Here is an 18,010-nt window from a genome sequence, read left to right as displayed (position 1 = left end):
GTTACTATCTCATGATAGTATTACAGTTTAGTACCTTACTCTGAAAGATCCCACCAAATAACATTCATGAATTCCTGTGATACAGGTTGATAAAACTGGAAATGCCATAGCTTATCTGACAAGTAAATGGTTGACAGCTTGATCAAAGTGAATTAATTAATTCAACAACAGTATTGCCTCCTGCCCTTCTGCTATTTTTCTTACAGATTAAGGCACATTTAAATAGGATTCATTTTGACATTAAACAGGTGACAGTAAATTGGAAGATTTTATAGGGACAGAAACAGAGCACTGCATCTATCAATCATACCAACATTTCCTGGAAAAATAGACCAGGTTCTTAGTCACCTCAAAATATTGCGGAGTGCTATTTCAGCAGGCCAGGGAGGACCTCCAAATATCTTGCAGACTCACATGTTTTGCCATGTTTTGCACTGATGCCCATTAAAAGCATGCGTGTTAACTCCTCCATAAGTCTGTCTTAAAATACACCTTGGTCTTTGATCCCAAGTGTGGGAGACGGAGGGGAGCGCCACACAGGAGAGGGAGGGTGACAGAAAAAAAGAGAAGAGAGCAAAACTGAGGATTGTGAATGAGCAAGTGAGTGTCAGAGGGGATTAACTGGAAGAGTATAAAAGCACAGGGCAGAGGCTAATAAGACAGACAACGAGGGAAGAGCTTGACTCATCGTTACTGAGACGCATCACCTCTCTGAGCCAGGTAGGATGAATCTTGTTTTACAGCTTGGACCGCATGGCTTTATCAGTGAAATGCAGGCACTTTACCATCAGGATTCAGCTCTTTGGCACCTGCAGAGTTACTTCTGGATAGGATGCCGACTGATAATGCAGCAAGTGGAAAACAACATCATTATACTAATTTGCGAGGAATGAACACGCAAGGGTTTTCCTCTGTCAAGCCTTGCATGATTATGGTTTAAGGAGGAATGGTGAAAAGGCTTTTAGCCAAATGACTTCAGCAACTATTACCAGAATTTAAAGTGATTCATCTTAAATTATACCGAAGCAGTATGACAAGACTAAGGATGTGGTGCAGCAGATTACTGTTTGAGTGGCGGAGTGGTTACATGAAGCTGTGTTATTTGAACCACAGACGCACATGATTTCACTAAACCTCAGTCAGGATAGTTTACGTTGTGCAGCAGAGACAGTCGAGCACATCTGCTCGGGCTGATGTCTGGCGCTCATCATAGCTCAGCCTTTCTCTTAGGGCATTTACAGAAACAACGTTCTCTAAGTTATATAAAAATAAATGTGCACATCACACATTGGTATTGGTGCGAGGAGGTCTGATATCCACATCTGATTGGCTCATTTGTGTCAAGAAAACCCAGGCACACAGTTTAATTCACTCAATTAAATTGTAAATATGTCAAAACGATATGTCAGAGCAGCCTAATAATTGGTTATAATATAAATAATGAAGAATATCCTTGTAGAATTAAAGCAGGCACTTGTAAAAACCACATATTAGATATTCAGTGAACACTTCTGTGATTGCTTATTGCATAATCTCGTTGATGATTTGAAACCTGGGAAAGTAGACCACACAAGATCAGGAGTACAGTCTGTGACTTCACCAAGAGGATTAGATGCACAACCTTTGACCTCTGCTAAGTCTAATCCAGTAGCCAGAGTGTAAAAGTAGGCAGTGCATGCTAATTTTACTGCAGTCGAGTGTAAATATAGTTAGTAGCTGTGAGGTATAAGCATGAAGGAACCAAACCAAACCATGATAATGCTTCACAGGAGGCTTTTTTTAGCTGATGTCTTCATTCACACTCCATGTCTCCATGCTATGTGATAGCAAGGCCATGGCCGACTAACAAACAATCTTCTTCCTCTCCTCTCTCAGTAACTACACAAAATGGCAGACGCAGCCGTTGCAGCTCCCGCCGACAAGAAGGCACCTCCCAAATTCAAGCAGAGGACCACTCGCACCTTCAAGAGCAAGGCTCCCAAGCCTGGCCAGAAGGGGTAAGCTGGACTGCAGCTGACCTGGCAGGGCACATCAACACACTGTAATGCAATTAGCACGGCAACAACTTAATTACCTTAAGTGGAACTCTTTAAGCAGCTTACAAATGTACCGTGTATGCTAGCACTCGTTCATTTTAAAAATTCACATTCAGGCCATTTATAGTCCGATATTTTGTTTTTTATTGCATTTATGGTTGGTTGACTTCTCATGAGATCATTCCTGTCTCCCCCATTCAGATTTGGAGATGACATCCCTGGGATGGAGGGTCTTGGCACAGACATCACAGTGGTTTGCCCATGGGAAGCCTTCGGCGACATGGAGCTGAGCGATCTGGCGAAATACGGAATTGTCTAGATCTCCATCTTTCCTTCCCCTTGCCTATTCTTCTTAAATCCTCCAAAACCTCTCTGCACTTATTTCCCTTCTTTGCCTCCTCTTCCTCCCCCGTTGCGCTCCACCCTGCTCATCCCGTCCCTTCTCTGCCTCTGGTCCCCAGTAATGAGGCTGTCAAAGGTTTTGAACTGACTTTTGTTATGGTATGCCACATTGCACTAGGCACTGACACTTTGTCTGCTCGCTGTTAAAGGCTCGAGCCACTAATTGGCCCACACACATAAACGCACATGATATCTGCAGGCCACACATGCACACATACATATCTAACACCCGAAATAACACTCACACTTACCCACTGAAAAAATAAGCGCTGCACAATTTTACATGATCAAAATTGTTCTGATAAGATATATTATCGATTTCTATGAAATATATCATTATATATGCTATATTGATAACGAATAATGAATGAATAGTAAAGCACTCGGTTCAAGGTGAGCTGGCCAGTGTGTTTACCCTAAAATTGTTTACCTTCTCTGCTATTGGGCCTATTTTCCTCTCATGCACGGAGAAAAGAATGGGCTCAATATTTTCTGTGAATAAGCGGGTTTGATAAGCATGGCAGCAATATGTTGACTCTTATTTCCAGCCTTTCAGTCCTCGCCCTCTCTCCTTGAACCCAGAGTTATATTTATATATGGAGTGAATGAAATGCTATTTTTATAAGATGCAAATGTTTGTGTCTATGATGTATTATACTGTGTATTCAAGTCTGCGCACTTCAATATCCATGAGAGTCAATGAAGAATAAATCACCCAATAAATGTCAATCATTTCCCAACAAACAAGCTTGTCGTGTTTGTGTGTGTGTGTGTGTGTGTGTGTGTCTGTGTGTGTGTGTGTACAACCATTATGGTATACAAGCACTGAAAAGAGTATGCTGCCAATGGCCTGGAACAGATTAACTGATTTTAGATAATTTAAGAAACAGAAACATTTCAGGCCAAACTTCTTATTTTCAGCTTGCTACTGATATCATTCATAAAATATACTGTGCATATGCACAGTATATTTTATGCACAAAGAACCCATGTTTTATATCTTATTCTAATGCAAAATATTTGTCCGTAAATGGCAGTCACAGCAGCAACAGCAAAATAGGAAGAACAAGAAATACTTCACATGAAGAAAACATTGCATTTTGCTGGTGTGTTATACTTTTTCAGCAATATTGCACATCTTTATTACTTTATGTCCATGTTAAATTGTGACGTAATGTAATGACTGTGAAAGCAAATGTATTAATGCACTGATTCTTGGGAATTTGGATAAAACAGGTTTTAATTTTGAAAAAAAAAAAAAAAAGTGTGTTAAATTATAAAATCTGAAGGTATATCATTATAGGCCAAGGTCTTGGCTGTTCAGCAATGTACCGGTGCAACCTCCTCATTTTGCATTTTTTTCATAAAATAGGTTTTTCCAGTTATTAGGCTACTTTGTTTTTGTCAACACTGTCACCGTAATGTTTTTTTTTTTTAATTTGAAAAACATATTTTTGTATTAAAGAGACTATTACTTTAATAACTCAACAGCACCAAAGAAACATATTGTAAGCATATTCATTTAAAACCAATATAACTGCCTCTGACGGTGGTGACACTAATCTGACGGTGGTGACAGATGCCTCATTAAAACATGCAATTCCAAAATTTATACCACTCAAGTCAATGGCTTCTTGCTTAACAACTTTATTTAACTATTTGGTATAAAAAATATCAATCCTGAGCACTGTTATAAGCATTTTTCAGACTTCAGTCATCACCGTCAGACAGAAAACCTGACGGTGGTGACGTCTGACGGTGGTGACAAAAACGTACTGTTTCACATGATAAGCATGAGTTGTTCACATTAGCCAGCTTGTTTTTGCCCTGTTGCTACCTGCATCAGACCTCTCCTTAAAAAGTATACATTTATTCCATAATCTAATTTAATATTTTTTATACAGAAGTGACGGTGTTGACAATTTATGGTTGTGACAGTAGCAGTGTCCCAAAATATGAAGAGATTTAAGAGAAAATAGAAAACTTCCAGGAGCCTGAGCGGTCTTGAAGCATGCAGTAGAGCTGAAGGTTTGAAAAGGGGTCCTCAGGAATGTAATTGACCTTGTAGTTTTTTTATTATTATTTTTTAAATAAATATCTGACGGTGGTGACGAATATCTGGGACACATTTTGAGCAACCACAAAATAATAGTAAATATTCTTCAAAACCCATCGTTTATAGTTTTTAATTCATATTATGATGTACTCTTTCATGTGGTAAATATATTATTCAATGAAATTATTACTTTTTGTTGTTTTAATCAAGTTGAAATGATTATCTCCTATCCGAGGACAACTGGTTTTGTAGGGCATGTGCCAACATATAATCATTAAATTAATACAAATTAAAAATAATCCTATAAAAGAACCTTACAAATGTGCAAAGGACCCCCTGATTATGCCCTTGATTCTTAAATGTTGTAAATTTCCAGCAGAAATAGCATTTTCTTAGTGGGACATGATTTATCCAAATTCTCAAGAATCAGTGAATGGGATACCATATACGCTAACCAAAACTGCACATCGGTGTTACATGAAAGGCATGTGAAGATTTAAAATTTGGGCTGATACTGATGCAGTAGTTTGCAAAAGCATGTAAGCACAGGTGTCATTGCATTGGTGGGATCTATAAAAAGTGACAGCCTTAATAGCAATAACTCACCAGCACTGGAGAGAGTCAAAGATACATGAACAATTCCTGCAAACACAATATTTCCTCCACATTGATTTGTTTCAGTCTATGCTAGAGAGTCAAAGGTCTCCCTTGGAAAAGAGATTTCAATCTCAAGGGACTTCTTGGTTAAATAAAAGTTGAAAAAAAAAGACTAAAGTAAAATAAATAAATAAATGATCTTTCTGAAGACATGAACAGCATGTGGTTGTTCTGTTGAAGTCATAGATTTTGTGAATGCAAGGGACCAGCCAATCTTTCATACATACATACATACATACATGAATAAATAAATAAAAAGTTTTGTCACTATTTAATGTCCATGATTCTGTGACAGTGAGTGTTTGATGCTAAAAATCATTGCTACATCAGTGTAACATTGTAAATTAGTAACAGAACAGTGAAACAGTATGTATTCTTTGGAAAACATTTATTAAGTGCTGAATAGCTCCAATCTCAGTTGACAAAATGCAATGACCTGGAGCAATCTCGTTGAATGAACAATAAAGTGCATGATAAAGATCAACATTCACATTAAAAAACAGCACTTTATTTAGCCAATAGTCAAATAAACCTCTGGGCAAAGAGGATTAGCATCCTCAAGGAGAAGGAAAGGCAGGAGAGGGGGGCAGGACACAGTTATTTCACAATAATCTCTTCCATATTTACAGAAGATGTAGTTTAAATCCCTCTGTATCAGCGAAGCACAAGCTCAAATCCAGAGCTGCTGATGCTTTTCACAAAAGGAAAGGGAGAAGAAGGGAATGAGGAGAGGAAGAGAGGATAAAGAGGAAGTTAAAGATTTTGTGGAAATGGGAATTGGAGGAAGAGGGAAAGGAGGGGTTTAGATGTACTGGGGGAAGGTAAGAGGGACTGGGGAGGGGTGATAGGAAAGAGTTGAGGAGCCTGGATAAAGGAGAGAGGATAAAGTGGTGGAGAGGCAGGGGGAAATAAACAGAGAGAGGGAATGAGACAAAGGAGTTTGGATCTTTTATCCCGATCAGACAAAGGCTTCCTCCTCTTTGGCTTCAGTCAGGTTCGTGTCTTGGGGTTTGACAGCCAAAGTTTTTAGCTGGAGGGACTTTAACTGTCGCCACCTGTTTCCAGCAGCACTGTAGTGGTCGCTCTTGGCAAGACTCATGCTGAGTCCTGCTGAACTTGACCTGATCAAACACTAAATGGGGGGCTAAACAGCATTTAGCTCTAATGTGAACAGGGCCTTTGGAACACACAAGTGAAATGATTTTCAGATGTTGGAAAGCAGCAGCCGTGTTTGGGGTCGAGGGCAGAGGAAGGGGATCTAGACAATTCCGTATTTTGCCAGATCGCTCAGCTCCATGTCGCCGAAGGCTTCCCACGGGCAAACCACCGTGATGTCTGTGCCAAGACCCTCCATCCCAGGGATGTCATCTCCAAATCTGAGAGGATGAGACATAAAACTTACAAGCGGGCAAAACGAGACTTGGAGGAGCTCTCAGACAATGTTAACTGTTTTCCAGTGGATGTAACAAATCCTTTTTCATTTCAAGTGTGCCTTTCAACTCCAGCTTACCCCTTCTGGCCAGGCTTGGGAGCCTTGCTCTTGAAGGTGCGAGTGGTCCTCTGCTTGAACTTGGGAGGCGCCTTCTTATCTGCAGGAGCTGCAACGGCTGTGTCTGCCATTTTGTTTAGTTTCTGAGGAAGAAAGAGAAGAAAGACAAAAAAAAAAGTTTATGAGTCTCCTGCAGACTGCCCTGCTTCCATGAAGCAAGAATCATAACATCATTTCCCATTTTAACCATGAGGACATTTCCCTCTGATTACATTTCTCTTGCACTTGTCCTGTCATTGTCCCTCATGCTCAGACATTTGTTCAACAAGCACAACAAGTCATCATTCAAATATCCATTTAGAAGTCAAAATATAAAACAGAATGCAAAAATATGTTTAAGGTCATCTAAATCCCTCATGTAAACAACAGGATTAACTCACAGGAAAAGTAGATTTTCGTTATGTATTAGTGAATAGCAAATCTCACAGTTTATGCTTGAGTGTTTAGTCTGATATGCCTGTGGCCTAGCTTCATATGCATCTCATTTGAAAAGCCTGACAGCGCTGGAGTAATCAGCATGGAGGCCAGCATGAACTAATACACAGAAATGCCATTAGGTATTCTCCCTGTACAGTTCTAGTTAAACTCCTCACTGATGATACTCCTTCATAGGATGTTTGCAGCAAGCCCTCTCCTTCTCTCTAAACAACTTGTTGCAAAGGCAATGACTCTCAAGTAGCGTAGTTAATCTTGTGAAGCAGCAAAATCCTGGGATCCTCAACTCTGTGCACCAAAGTTCAGAAAATTGCAGTTTCAGCCTACCTGTCTGCTGCAGCTGGAAAGTGCGTGTCTTCTGATGTTGCCTTACGACTTGGCGTCAGACTCTTATACGTCACATCACCCTCCGTCTCTCCTCCCCGTTAGAGCTAATCCTCTCAGATGTTCATTCTGTCATTTCTACATTTGTCAGCTTTGCTCTCCCCTCCACTCAGCCCCTCCCTGTCTTGCGTCTTGGCTCAGCTACAAATAGTTGAGGCGAAGGATAAAAAGGTATAAATATATGGTGTATTTCAAGTGAGATATTTCAGTCAACATGGGGATTTCTTTTTATAAAGGTAGCAGTTTTTGGCTATAGTGACTGAGAACAATTAGCGTGATATTTAAGTTAAAGCCAATTAAGAAAATGTAACAAAACACTGCAGTGACCAAAGGCAAATTAAGTCAAAATAAATACAGATTAAAAAATGCAATACAGGCTATGATTAAGGATGCTCTGAGGGACTAATTTTATATATATATGTTAATTTTGTATTCTCCTAGATCTAAAGAATGAAACAGCAACAGCCTTTAACAATATACCCAATTTACCTCCTTCTACCACCATATCCCCCATAAGCGTATGTGTGTGTGTGTGTGTATGTGCAGGTGTGCATGAGCGTGTGTGCTTTTGTGTTTGCTTGTAAAGGTGTGTTTGATTTGTTTCCATTAAAGAAATAAATACATATATTTTTGAGGGAGCACCATCCAGGTATGAAAATGTAATACTATAGTAAATTCTAAAGTTTAGTTCTATTAATGAGATTAGTTATAACATTAGTTATATGTAAAATTTGTAGGCATGTTCATTAATCCACATCAGTTTTATATCCGCCTTCAGTGGGCAGCAACCAAACACACCTGTAGCCTGAGTTTGATCTGAGGAATGAAAGGCAGCGAGTAACTGGAAGAAAATAGGAATGTGTTTGTAAAATATTAAGGAATTTATCTGCAAAATATCTCTCAGCAACATGTCGCACTGGTGTACAACAGGATGACGTCATGTGTGTGTGTGTGTTAGGAGCAGAGCAGGACTGTACTCACCATGCAGGTATTGAATCGCTTAGTGACAGCCTTAGGTACACTTAATCTTTACCTTTTCAATCCCTCACCTCATTAAGGGCTCATTTATTTGTGTCTGAGGTTAAAGTAGTGCAGCACTGGAACAAGCAACTTAAATAAACCCCCTGAAGAATAAAAGTATTAATTATTAATTATTATATAGTCTCAGATAGGGATGTCACGATATCAAATATTCACTACATGATTATCATGGCCAAAAGAATCCAAGATAATATTATTTTGAAATAAAAAAAAAAAATAAATGAACAAAAATAGACTAATACTATTAGTGAAAGTAATCTTTAAAAGTGAAAAAAAAACAACAACAAAAAAAACCCCAAAATGAATTACACTCAGTCTGAGTGTCAGGAGTTTGAGAGGGAGTCTGTTACCATAGGTGTGTGTGCTATGTAAATGTGTGTGTGTGTGTGTCTATGGTGTTGTGGAGGGAGACAAAGTGAAAACGGAAAGAAACAGAAATTATTTAACAGGCACTGGATCATTTACACAATATTGTCATATGCATATTATTAAGACGATATCAATACTTGATTTTTAAAATATCACGGTTATCATCAATACTGGTATATCGCAACAGCCCCAGTCACAAACTAATTCCAGTGAAGAGTTGGAGGTAATATAATGTTAGGAGAAACAGTGGAATAGTAACTTATAGGAGCTTATTTGTATTATCAACTGCTTCATTACCTTGAAACAGGAAAGCTTTATTGTATTAATTCAAAATAATTTCAAGAAATGACAGGAGGTTGATGTAATCAGTAACCCATGTGGTTATCAATTCAATCAGTGGCTCATATTGTTCAGTGATGCAAACTATAAATCCTGTTTTGGTGTTTTATTATGTAAACAACACACGCAATGGCTGTCCCATTTTTATCCCTCACATTGGACTGCTGGACGTCATTCGCCTTCATCTTCTGAGCCCCTCCTGGAATTGGAGTGAGACCAATTAGAGGGAGGGCGGTAAAACAGGAGGACAGCAGATGTAAGGAACGTGGGAATGACAGGGTGAGCATGTTAGGAGGATTAGCAGGAAGAGTATAAAAGGGGACAGCTGGACAGAGACCAGAGAGACACAAGCGAGAAACTCATCAGAGAGACACCGGCCAGGAACGTGCTCACTGCCCACTCCACAAACAGGTAAGAGGAAACTACAGCCTTTACCCAGCTTGGAGCTCTGGCTAATACTGACATACTCTCTGCTTCAAGGGATATAGACCATATTTTCATCATGAGTGAGATTTGCAAAAACGAAAGTGCTTAGAAAGGGTGTACAGTTGTACAGTCATCACTGAAGCCTTCATGCTTTGGTGGATTTTATCAAAAAGTATTTGGTAGGTGAAAATATCTGTTCCCACTTGGGCCTTAGGAGGCCCCGGACTATGTGGGTGTTAAATTCGAATCATTAAGCAACATTTTCCCTACGTCTTCAAGGTAAAACCACAGGGCATCACAGGCAGAAAATGCATATAACTGTAAATATTAACCTGAAGAAGGTTATCATCCTGACGTTTAACTTGCTGCATAGATTTGCCTCTGAGTGATGTTATTATTCAGTTTATCTTGTGTTGCTTTTCAGCTCAATGAATTGAACATGGCAAGCGTTCAAATACAAATTGCTCTACTTTGCAATATATTTATATATATTATACAATATATTTTGTCTGCAGATCTGTTACCATGTTGTTTAGCGAGGCTTTACCACTATAATTTGCCTCAATTTTGTGCTATCAAGCATTTGTAAGAAAGTGTAATTTTCTTCTAATGATAGGTCATTTTGCAAAAAAAAGAAAAAAAAAAATCAGGTTGTTTGATCAGTGTGCTGGAAGTAACACAGGATGCCATTGGCCGTGTTTTCCCTGACGACAGACAGACTGATGTGTTGTGTATGTAAAGGCGCTGCTGATGCACATGTTGGTACATATTTAATGAAAGATGCAGATATGATGCATACTGGACTGTAGAGACGCAGCGAACAGAGCAATACAGGAAACATGTATAATATGCAGGGGCCACAAAAAGACACGGGGTCAAAACACAGAGGTCAAAGTGCATTTCTCGTAAGAGCTCAGCAGAGGGTTTCGCTGAGCTCTCCTATAAGATCAAAAGTACAGTCCAGAGAGGTCAGAAAGGGAAAGGATTAAAACAGATTGGAAAATTAGCAGTGTAGAGAAAAATCTGCTTATACTCAGGGTTTTAATACTTACACAACATTCCTGCTGACTTCAGATGGGCTACAGAATAACATTTGGTGGTATTTTGGTCCTGAGATGTACAGTCTGTAACTGGGCCAAGAGTAATCTTTAAAGCCAAGACGTAAAAATAGACCAAGATTAGGTTAATTGTACACTGGGGACATAAGAGCGTTTGTGTAACGTGGTCTTACGGAGTTATAAAACAGCCTTAACCTATAATTTCTCCTAACCTGAAGGTATTAGCACTTAGGGCATGGAGACTGGAGGGGCTTTGGGCTGAAGAGGTCAAGGAGTGAGGTCAAGCTGAGGAAGACGAGAAAGAAAGGTGGAAGAAAAGGCCAAATCTAGCTCTCACTGCCTGCCCTCTTTTTCTTACAGCAACTAAACAAAATGGCAGACACAGCCGTTGCAGCTCCCGCCGACAAGAAGGCACCTCCCAAGTTCAAGCAGAGGACCACTCGCACCTTCAAGAGCAAGGCTCCCAAGCCTGGCCAGAAGGGGTAAGCTGGACTGCAGCTGACCTGGCAGGGCACACCAACACACTGTAATGCAATTAGCACAGCAACAACTTAATTACCTTAAGTGGAACTCTTTAAGCAGCTTACAAAGTACCGTGTAGGCCAAAAGGCAAACAGCCAGTGAAAAACCAAGTGTTGTATTGACTGGAGATCAAGAGATGTTTTCTTGTTTCCTCTTGTCTTTCAGATTTGGAGATGACATCCCTGGGATGGAGGGTCTCGGCACAGACATCACAGTGGTTTGCCCATGGGAAGCCTTCGGCGACATGGAGCTGAGCGATCTGGCGAAATATGGCATTGTCTAGATCCCCTCCTGTCTTCCCGCCGTACCTCCCTGCACTTGTTTTCCTCCAAACCCATCCTCCTCCTTCCAAGGCCCTCAGAAGCTCTGCACTGTCACTGTTACAGTTTGTTTCGCCACACCGCACTCAAAGTTTCATATGGATTTTTGGAAAACAAAGCACAACCTTTGCCACCCGCGGCAGATCCAAAAGGACTCACTGATCGATACATGACAAGTTGTGAAACTGATGGATGTGATTATGTAAGATACACATTGTAAATATATATTTATATACGCTTTTGTTGAGGAATTTGTGCTTTGAGCGACTCCCCCCAAAAAGTGGGAAAGCTGCGTTGTCCTCTTCCCACACTTCGCTCCTGGCTTGTGCATCGTGACAGAGAAAAGAAAGGACGAGGGCTTTTGTATTCGAGAGGGTTTGATCGCTGCTGTCATGATGTTTCAACCGCAGCTCCCTCCTCCTCCTCCTCCTCCTCCTGCCTTCTCCTTGTCCTCACCTCCCTCCTCAAGGAGCAATTCTTTCTTTATATACAGATAACTATTTATTTATGGAAGATGTCAAATTTTATTTTTTTTTTTTGGGATGTGAATGTAAACTGGGAGTAAGAGTAAAGTAGAGCAGCCAATAAAATATTTTCAAAAAGAAAGCCTTGTGTTTGAATCTCTTGCGGCATCAATTAGGGACTATAGAGAATTTGTGGATTTAAGAGAAAATAAAGCATACACAACTGCACACATGCATACATATCACTAAAAATGTTTGGGTTCTTGATTTGAATTGGTAAATTTTTTCCCATGTCGGCGCTGATTGTGTGTAAAAAAATATGAGAAACTACAAAATAATTATCCTCCAGTTTACTTAATAAACAGAAAATCCAAATAAAAAAACAAAACAAAACAAACTGAATGCTTAATCACAACAAAACATTTTTATATAAAACATTTTATATGGACATTCAATAACAAAATAAGATAATGGCAGTCAAGGGGGATATCGACATGACAGAGGGGGAGGACTGGTCATTGGAAACCATAGCGACTATGAAGAATGAGCACACAGCTAATATAATACAATGACAAGAAACCCGTGACAGGAAATCGAGATCGGCCTGCACTCTCCATGGAGCCGCCGTTTTATTTCTCATCCCGTCCCGTCCGCCGTCCTCTTCGCCGGGACGTCAGCCAGCCTCCCCCCCGGGTGTTAGCATCCGACAGCTAGCTGCCTCATCATTCTCCATAGGGTTTAGTGGTAAAGAGGAACGCAACGTCGAATATGAAAGACACAAGATCATGCAAAACAATTTTTTTTTTTTTTTTAAACTTGACAAATACCGCTCATGCTGGTTGTCCATGCCTGCAGTGGCTCAATAAGTCCGTCTCTGTGTGGTTTGTGTAGCACTTCTCAAGTCGGGAACCGAAAAATGGAGGGACCGCCGTTAGCATCTTTGGCTAAGTTTTCTTTCTTTCTTGTTTTTTTTTTTTTTTGGATGTTATACACAGAACATTCTATAGTAATATGGACATATTAAAAAAAAAAAAAAAAAGTAAAACGTAGGCAGGTGGCCAACGCAAAAACCCAACAGCAGCACATTTACGAGGAAGAAAGAAAGTAACTGACTTGTTGACTCATTTTTGTTTTGTTTTTTTGAGAAGTGGTCAACGTAAAAGGGAGCGATGAAATGAGTTAATGATTACAAAAGTGAAAGAAAAACATTACTTTGCAGCATTTTAAACATTAGTATTTCTTTGTACTTAGTACATATCCCACAATGACATGATCGGTTTTAACCATACAGGAATATTAACACTTTTGAGACATTTTAGTGTATGTCTTCATCCATCAAACCTGGAGCGGTCACACTGACCAAACAGACAGATTTCACTATTGAAATGCAAGGAGACTCACGTTGAAAAAAAAAACAAAAAAAAAACAAAAAAAGAAATACATTAAAATGACAAAATGGGGAAAAAAGGCAAAGAAAAAGAAGAAAACAACTGGCTTCAGCCCTTGAGAAGTGCCACAGGCCTGTGCTCATTTATTCCTAAGGGCTCAGTCACCTGTAAACTATGGACGATTAAAAAAAATATATATATAAGGCCAAATGTTTTCATCCATTCCTGTAATTTTTAAAATACAATTAAATCTCATGCTAGCAAACCCTATCATCATTAACCGACGACGATACAAAAACAAAAGAAAGAAAAAAAAAGCCTGGACTGACTGAATATTTGACTGAGAAAATAAAATACCAAAGGAAAAAAAAAAAAAACAGAAAGAAAAACAAGTTTGGTAGTGTTACATGCATTTCTTATTTTTCCCTCAGTGTACCTCCCCTGGTGTCCCTTCAGCTCAAAAACATCACTCCAAAGCAAAACTCAAAACTCGATGAGTCCAATAAAACTTGCACCTTACTAAAGAAGGGAGAAAAAAAAAAAAAACCCAAAAAAACAACTTTTACAGATAGAAAAATAGAACATAAATGCAAGTAACAAAAGACAGCCATAAGATCATCAAGGATCATGATAATAACAATAACGGAGATAATATATTTATACACAGAAGCAGAAAAATGTGCTTTCTACAAATCTTTGGAACCAAAAAGAAAAAAAAAAAAAAAAAAAAAACAGCCACATTTGGAAATAGACTTTAAGGATATAGAAATATGCACAATAGTATGGTGTTTTGCATTTTAAATATTTTCTACTGACTCACTGACAGAATCTCTCTTGCTCAGTAATTACTCGACTATATTTACCAACTTAATTATTTTCCTCAGGAAGACTCGTTTAAATGTTTGACTTGCTCTATAAAAGATGGAGCGTGAGGGGAAACCCAAACAATAAATCTCTGCATTAGAAACGCTAAGAGGATTAAACCCATACTCGAACCCCCGGGGGGGGGTCCTGGTGATGAACTGGATGGCGTCGGCTGTGTCCGGATCTAATGTCAGCTAGGCGAGAAACAACATTTTGCTCTACTCGGTGTAGTGTGTGTGGTGTGTGCGTATATGTGTGTGTGTGTAGTGTTCAGTGGTGGTGACGTACAGAGGAGTGAAACCTTGTGCATGGCAGGTGGGATTCAGGGGTCGAGACGGGACGCTATCGTATCGTCAGTGGTGTAAAATGAATTATGCAGATGCCCGTTTCTCCCATCATTCAGCCCAAGGTTCACAACGGTGCCTCGATGTCCCATAACAGCAGAGTGAGCGCTGTTTAGCTGCATCAAACAAAATGATGGTCATAAGAATAATCATAATCATAATAATAATAATAATAATAGCAATAATAATTTGGTAACTTTTTTTCTCTAAACTAATTTCTTTGCATATCATAACAATTTAAGTTTAAAGGTTCACCATATCCACATACTAAGAAAACTTGAGGTAAGGTACAGCTCTAATAACCCTCCCCCCTTCAGCTTTCCAAAGTGATTTCTAGAGCGCTATAAATCGCCACGCCGCCTTCCCGAGCCACCGTGTTTTCGTCTCCCTCTGATCCGAACGCGGCGGGAGTGCGGATCTTGTCATTACCCTCCTTACCGCCCACACAAGAGGGAATTATAAAAATCCGTCAGGGGGGGGGGGGGGGGGGGGGCGTGTTTTGTGATTTTAAACATCTTGTCGTTCTGGTCCAAAATGTTTTTCTGCGGTGCTATTTTCGGCGCACCTTCTTGCTCTTTGCGCGCGCTCTCTCCAAAGTTTTATGGGCAGGGAGGGGAAAAAAAAAAGCCAAACGAATGCAGGGAGTGGGGCGGGTGGAGGAAGAAAAAACCCTCTCGGTTCCTCGACTGCTCTTTTCCCGCTCGTTTTCCTCACATGTTGAGCGTGAGCGGGGCCACATCGCACTTGGCTCGCTCTTTTACGTGGGTGACAGCTGTTTAAAATGTCAGTTATCCATGCACTAGTTACAGCCTTTGGAAGAACATCTGGGCTCCATCTCGCTTCTTGTGCTGCTGAGTGTTGAGGGAATAAAAAGGGGGGGGCGGGAGGGGGGGTACTATAATACAGCCGTGCAATAGATTAGGCGGCCATTTTTAGTTCTTGGTTTTTTTTTTCTTCTTTTTTTTAATGCAAAGGCCTTCCACCAGTCTTTAATACAGCATTCCTCTATTTTTGTAGTAGCGTATATAAGAAAAAGTGGGACTGCACTGGGGCGGGATCTGAAATATCTTTGCTGTAGCGGACTCAACACTCCGTAAACAGGGTGCAGTCCGCCTCCGGGACGACAGAAGGAGCTCTTTCAGAGTAATTCAAGAGAAGGGAGGAGCTCCTGGGAAATGTAGTGTCTTTAGTAGGGGGCAAATCTGCTGTAGCCTCCCCTGTACAGTGTGGCCTGGAGAGGGAAAAGCACACAAGTGTTAGTAAAATTAAAGCACAGCACTTCTTATACTACAAAATAAAAGCCTGTTCGCCACATGGTTATGGGTTATATTAGGGGATGTTCGTACCATGGCTCCGACACCATAGGCGGCTGGGGCGAGCGCAGCATGGTAGGGGTCTGCCGTGTAAACCCGTCCATAGCTAGAGGAAAAACAGCCAATATATCGGTTTATTAAGAAACAATTACCCTTTACGTTACAAAAATAAGATATGTAGCCTAAAACATGCCCGAAAAGGAACAGGAAGAGGTAAGTACATATTTATTCCCACACCTTTTCTAATTTTTTTCTTTTTTCAAATTAAATACTGTTAAAAGGAATACTTGAAAGTTTTGAGCGAAATACCCTTTTTCTGATGTACCCTGTCTGAGACAAGATGTTTGATAGCATTTTCACCTCTGTAGAGCTTCAGAGTTGCTGTAAGGTTTATTTTTCCACTTTGACGGAGCTAGGCTAATGACTCCCATAGACTTTAAGTCTTTATGCTAGGCTAACACAAAATGCTGCCCATAGGAACCAAACCACTGGACGGGCAGAGGCGAAAATGGTATCAAACATCTTGCCTCAGTCTGGGTGAGTTGGGAAAAGGAAAGAAAACAGAAGTATTCCTTTAAATGTTCCTATGAACAATAAATAAATATTAATCATGCAGGTACCAATTAGCAAATATACATGTAGTATATATTAATTTAAAAAAATACAATCAGATCGAACATTAATTATCAAATAAGTACCATTTTCCTCCCCATAGAGCAGAATGATTACTAAACAATGATTTCATAAGATGCTGAAATTTCTGGCTTTCCAAACTCACTTTATGGCCCTTTCTCTTTTGTAACAACCCTGCACACACACACACACACACACACACACACACACACACACACACACACACACACACACACACACACACACACACACACACACAACACACCCCCCACCTACTCGTATTTTCAACTGCTCAGTGATAAAAAGATGCTGCTAACAGCGAGCAGTGGGCGTTGCAGAACATTTCAGCTAGTTTTGCTAAAGTTGTGCTGGTCTGCCCACTCACCTGTCACTGTAAGCTGCTGCTGCAGCCGCCGCCGCCGCTGTGGGAGTCGCTACTGCGGCAGGCTGGGCGTAACGATACGCTGCATAGCCACCCTGTGAGGTAGTGATGAAGAGGAGAGAGAGAGAGAGAGAGAGAGAGGGAGAGATGGAGGACAGCAAGAGGGAAAGAGACAAAGTGTGTGGGGGAGGACAAGATGGAGGAGAGAGGCGAGGGTGATGGTGGAGGGATAGATCGGGCAGAAGAACAAAAAGGATCATAAATACTTGTTAAAGTTTGCCTTATTCCTCTACATGCTAAAAAGACGAGTAAGTGAATCTAAAGGGTTACATTGTGAGAAGAACTGCTGAGAAGAGAGCGAGAGATTAACAAGCAGACAGTCAGCAACACTGGCTAATCTGGTGCAGTACAGCATTCACAAGGATGTAGCTCAGGCTCTGTGTGGGTCTCTCCCTCCATGACCAACAAACATGACCAGGATGAAAACATCTTCGATTGTCTGTGATGTGTTTTTCTCTGGTCGTAACATGTTGCGCTCCTGGAGTTTTTGTACTTGTTTGACATGGAGGAGGAGAGCGGTCATACCCAAAACTGTGCCCCACCCCGGTTCCCCGACCAAAAACACACAGTTAAAGAAAGGGGAAGGGGTGGCAAGATGATTGTGTCATTATTTATGTTGGATGGACAGCTGATGAACAGACACACACACAAAAACAAACTACAGGTGTAAGGAAGACAGTCAGCCAGTCGGATTAAAAAGGGCACACGCACGTTCACACGCTCACACACACACACTCACTCACTCACAGGGCCAGCGACCAATCACTGACAGACACAGCATGCATTCCCAAACTCAGAACGTACAGTGTGTATTAGGCCAAACATCCCTTAAACGCACACACCACTGCATTCTACCCTATAGGATCAGTCATGACCAAGTCCCCGCATTCAGGACCACACACTTGCTGCTATGGGAGGAGGAAGAGGAGGGGGGAGGGGGAGGAGGAAGGAACTGACTCAAGGGGGGT

The 18,010-nt window shown here is 40.6% G+C and overlaps 4 protein-coding genes across 10 annotated transcripts in view; 2 read left to right on the top strand and 2 right to left on the bottom strand.

Annotated features, from left to right (window-relative positions):
- The first annotated feature begins 669 nt into the window (after nt 1-669).
- On the top strand, nt 670-2,668 carry LOC115358995 (retinal cone rhodopsin-sensitive cGMP 3',5'-cyclic phosphodiesterase subunit gamma-like). Its single transcript, XM_030051186.1, has 3 exons — nt 670-720; nt 1,876-1,997; nt 2,238-2,668. Exons 2-3 carry the CDS (start codon nt 1,888-1,890, stop codon nt 2,353-2,355), a joined length of 228 nt encoding a protein of 75 aa, XP_029907046.1. The 5' UTR covers nt 670-720; nt 1,876-1,887; the 3' UTR covers nt 2,356-2,668.
- Nucleotides 2,669-6,372: 3,704 nt separating this feature from the next.
- On the bottom strand, nt 6,373-6,771 carry LOC115359011 (retinal cone rhodopsin-sensitive cGMP 3',5'-cyclic phosphodiesterase subunit gamma-like). The gene is made up of 2 exons (XM_030051211.1): nt 6,662-6,771; nt 6,373-6,527 (listed from the first exon to the last, which is right to left on the bottom strand). Exons 1-2 carry the CDS (start codon nt 6,769-6,771, stop codon nt 6,410-6,412), a joined length of 228 nt encoding a protein of 75 aa, XP_029907071.1. The 3' UTR covers nt 6,373-6,409.
- A 2,853-nt stretch (nt 6,772-9,624) lies between these two features.
- LOC115359002 (retinal cone rhodopsin-sensitive cGMP 3',5'-cyclic phosphodiesterase subunit gamma-like) lies at nt 9,625-12,156 on the top strand. Its single transcript, XM_030051199.1, has 3 exons — nt 9,625-9,679; nt 11,113-11,234; nt 11,440-12,156. The coding sequence occupies exons 2-3, from the start codon at nt 11,125-11,127 to the stop codon at nt 11,555-11,557; spliced, it is 228 nt and encodes a 75-aa protein (XP_029907059.1). The 5' UTR covers nt 9,625-9,679; nt 11,113-11,124; the 3' UTR covers nt 11,558-12,156.
- A 237-nt stretch (nt 12,157-12,393) lies between these two features.
- The window catches only part of rbfox2 (RNA binding fox-1 homolog 2), a 35,937-nt gene continuing 30,320 nt past the window's right edge, over nt 12,394-18,010 (bottom strand). For 6 of the 7 annotated variants that reach the window (XR_003928221.1, XM_030051118.1, XM_030051135.1 and 3 more), the window contains 3 exons: nt 16,986-17,077; nt 16,001-16,073; nt 12,394-15,885 (listed from right to left, as the gene is read on the bottom strand). Coding sequence is in view for 5 of the 7 variants with exons in the window: in XM_030051118.1 (XP_029906978.1) it covers nt 15,841-15,885; nt 16,001-16,073; nt 16,986-17,077 (210 nt within the window). In the remaining 2 variants the exon portion in view is untranslated. Of the gene's footprint in view, nt 15,886-16,000; nt 16,074-16,985; nt 17,078-18,010 lie in introns of those variants that run through there. The other variant, XM_030051153.1, reaches the window with a different exon arrangement.

Source organism: Myripristis murdjan, chromosome 1 (genome assembly GCF_902150065.1).
Source record: "Myripristis murdjan chromosome 1, fMyrMur1.1, whole genome shotgun sequence".
NCBI classification, from domain to species: domain Eukaryota; kingdom Metazoa; phylum Chordata; class Actinopteri; order Holocentriformes; family Holocentridae; genus Myripristis; species Myripristis murdjan.
The sequence above is the reverse complement of the archived record's forward strand: the minus strand, read 5'-3'. Positions and strand labels throughout refer to the sequence as shown.

Excerpts from the sequence above, each read along its gene's own strand:
- LOC115358995 (XM_030051186.1), top strand. The coding sequence starts at position 1,888 with ATGGCAGACGCAGCCGTTGCAGCTCCCGCCGACAAGAAGGCACCTCCC. Across the intron at positions 1,998-2,237 it reads CCCAAGCCTGGCCAGAAGGG|ATTTGGAGATGACATCCCTG; the intron begins GTAAGCTGGACT and ends TCCCCCATTCAG.
- LOC115359011 (XM_030051211.1), bottom strand. The coding sequence starts at position 6,771 with ATGGCAGACACAGCCGTTGCAGCTCCTGCAGATAAGAAGGCGCCTCCC. Across the intron at positions 6,528-6,661 it reads CCCAAGCCTGGCCAGAAGGG|ATTTGGAGATGACATCCCTG; the intron begins GTAAGCTGGAGT and ends TCATCCTCTCAG.
- LOC115359002 (XM_030051199.1), top strand. The coding sequence starts at position 11,125 with ATGGCAGACACAGCCGTTGCAGCTCCCGCCGACAAGAAGGCACCTCCC. Across the intron at positions 11,235-11,439 it reads CCCAAGCCTGGCCAGAAGGG|ATTTGGAGATGACATCCCTG; the intron begins GTAAGCTGGACT and ends CTTGTCTTTCAG.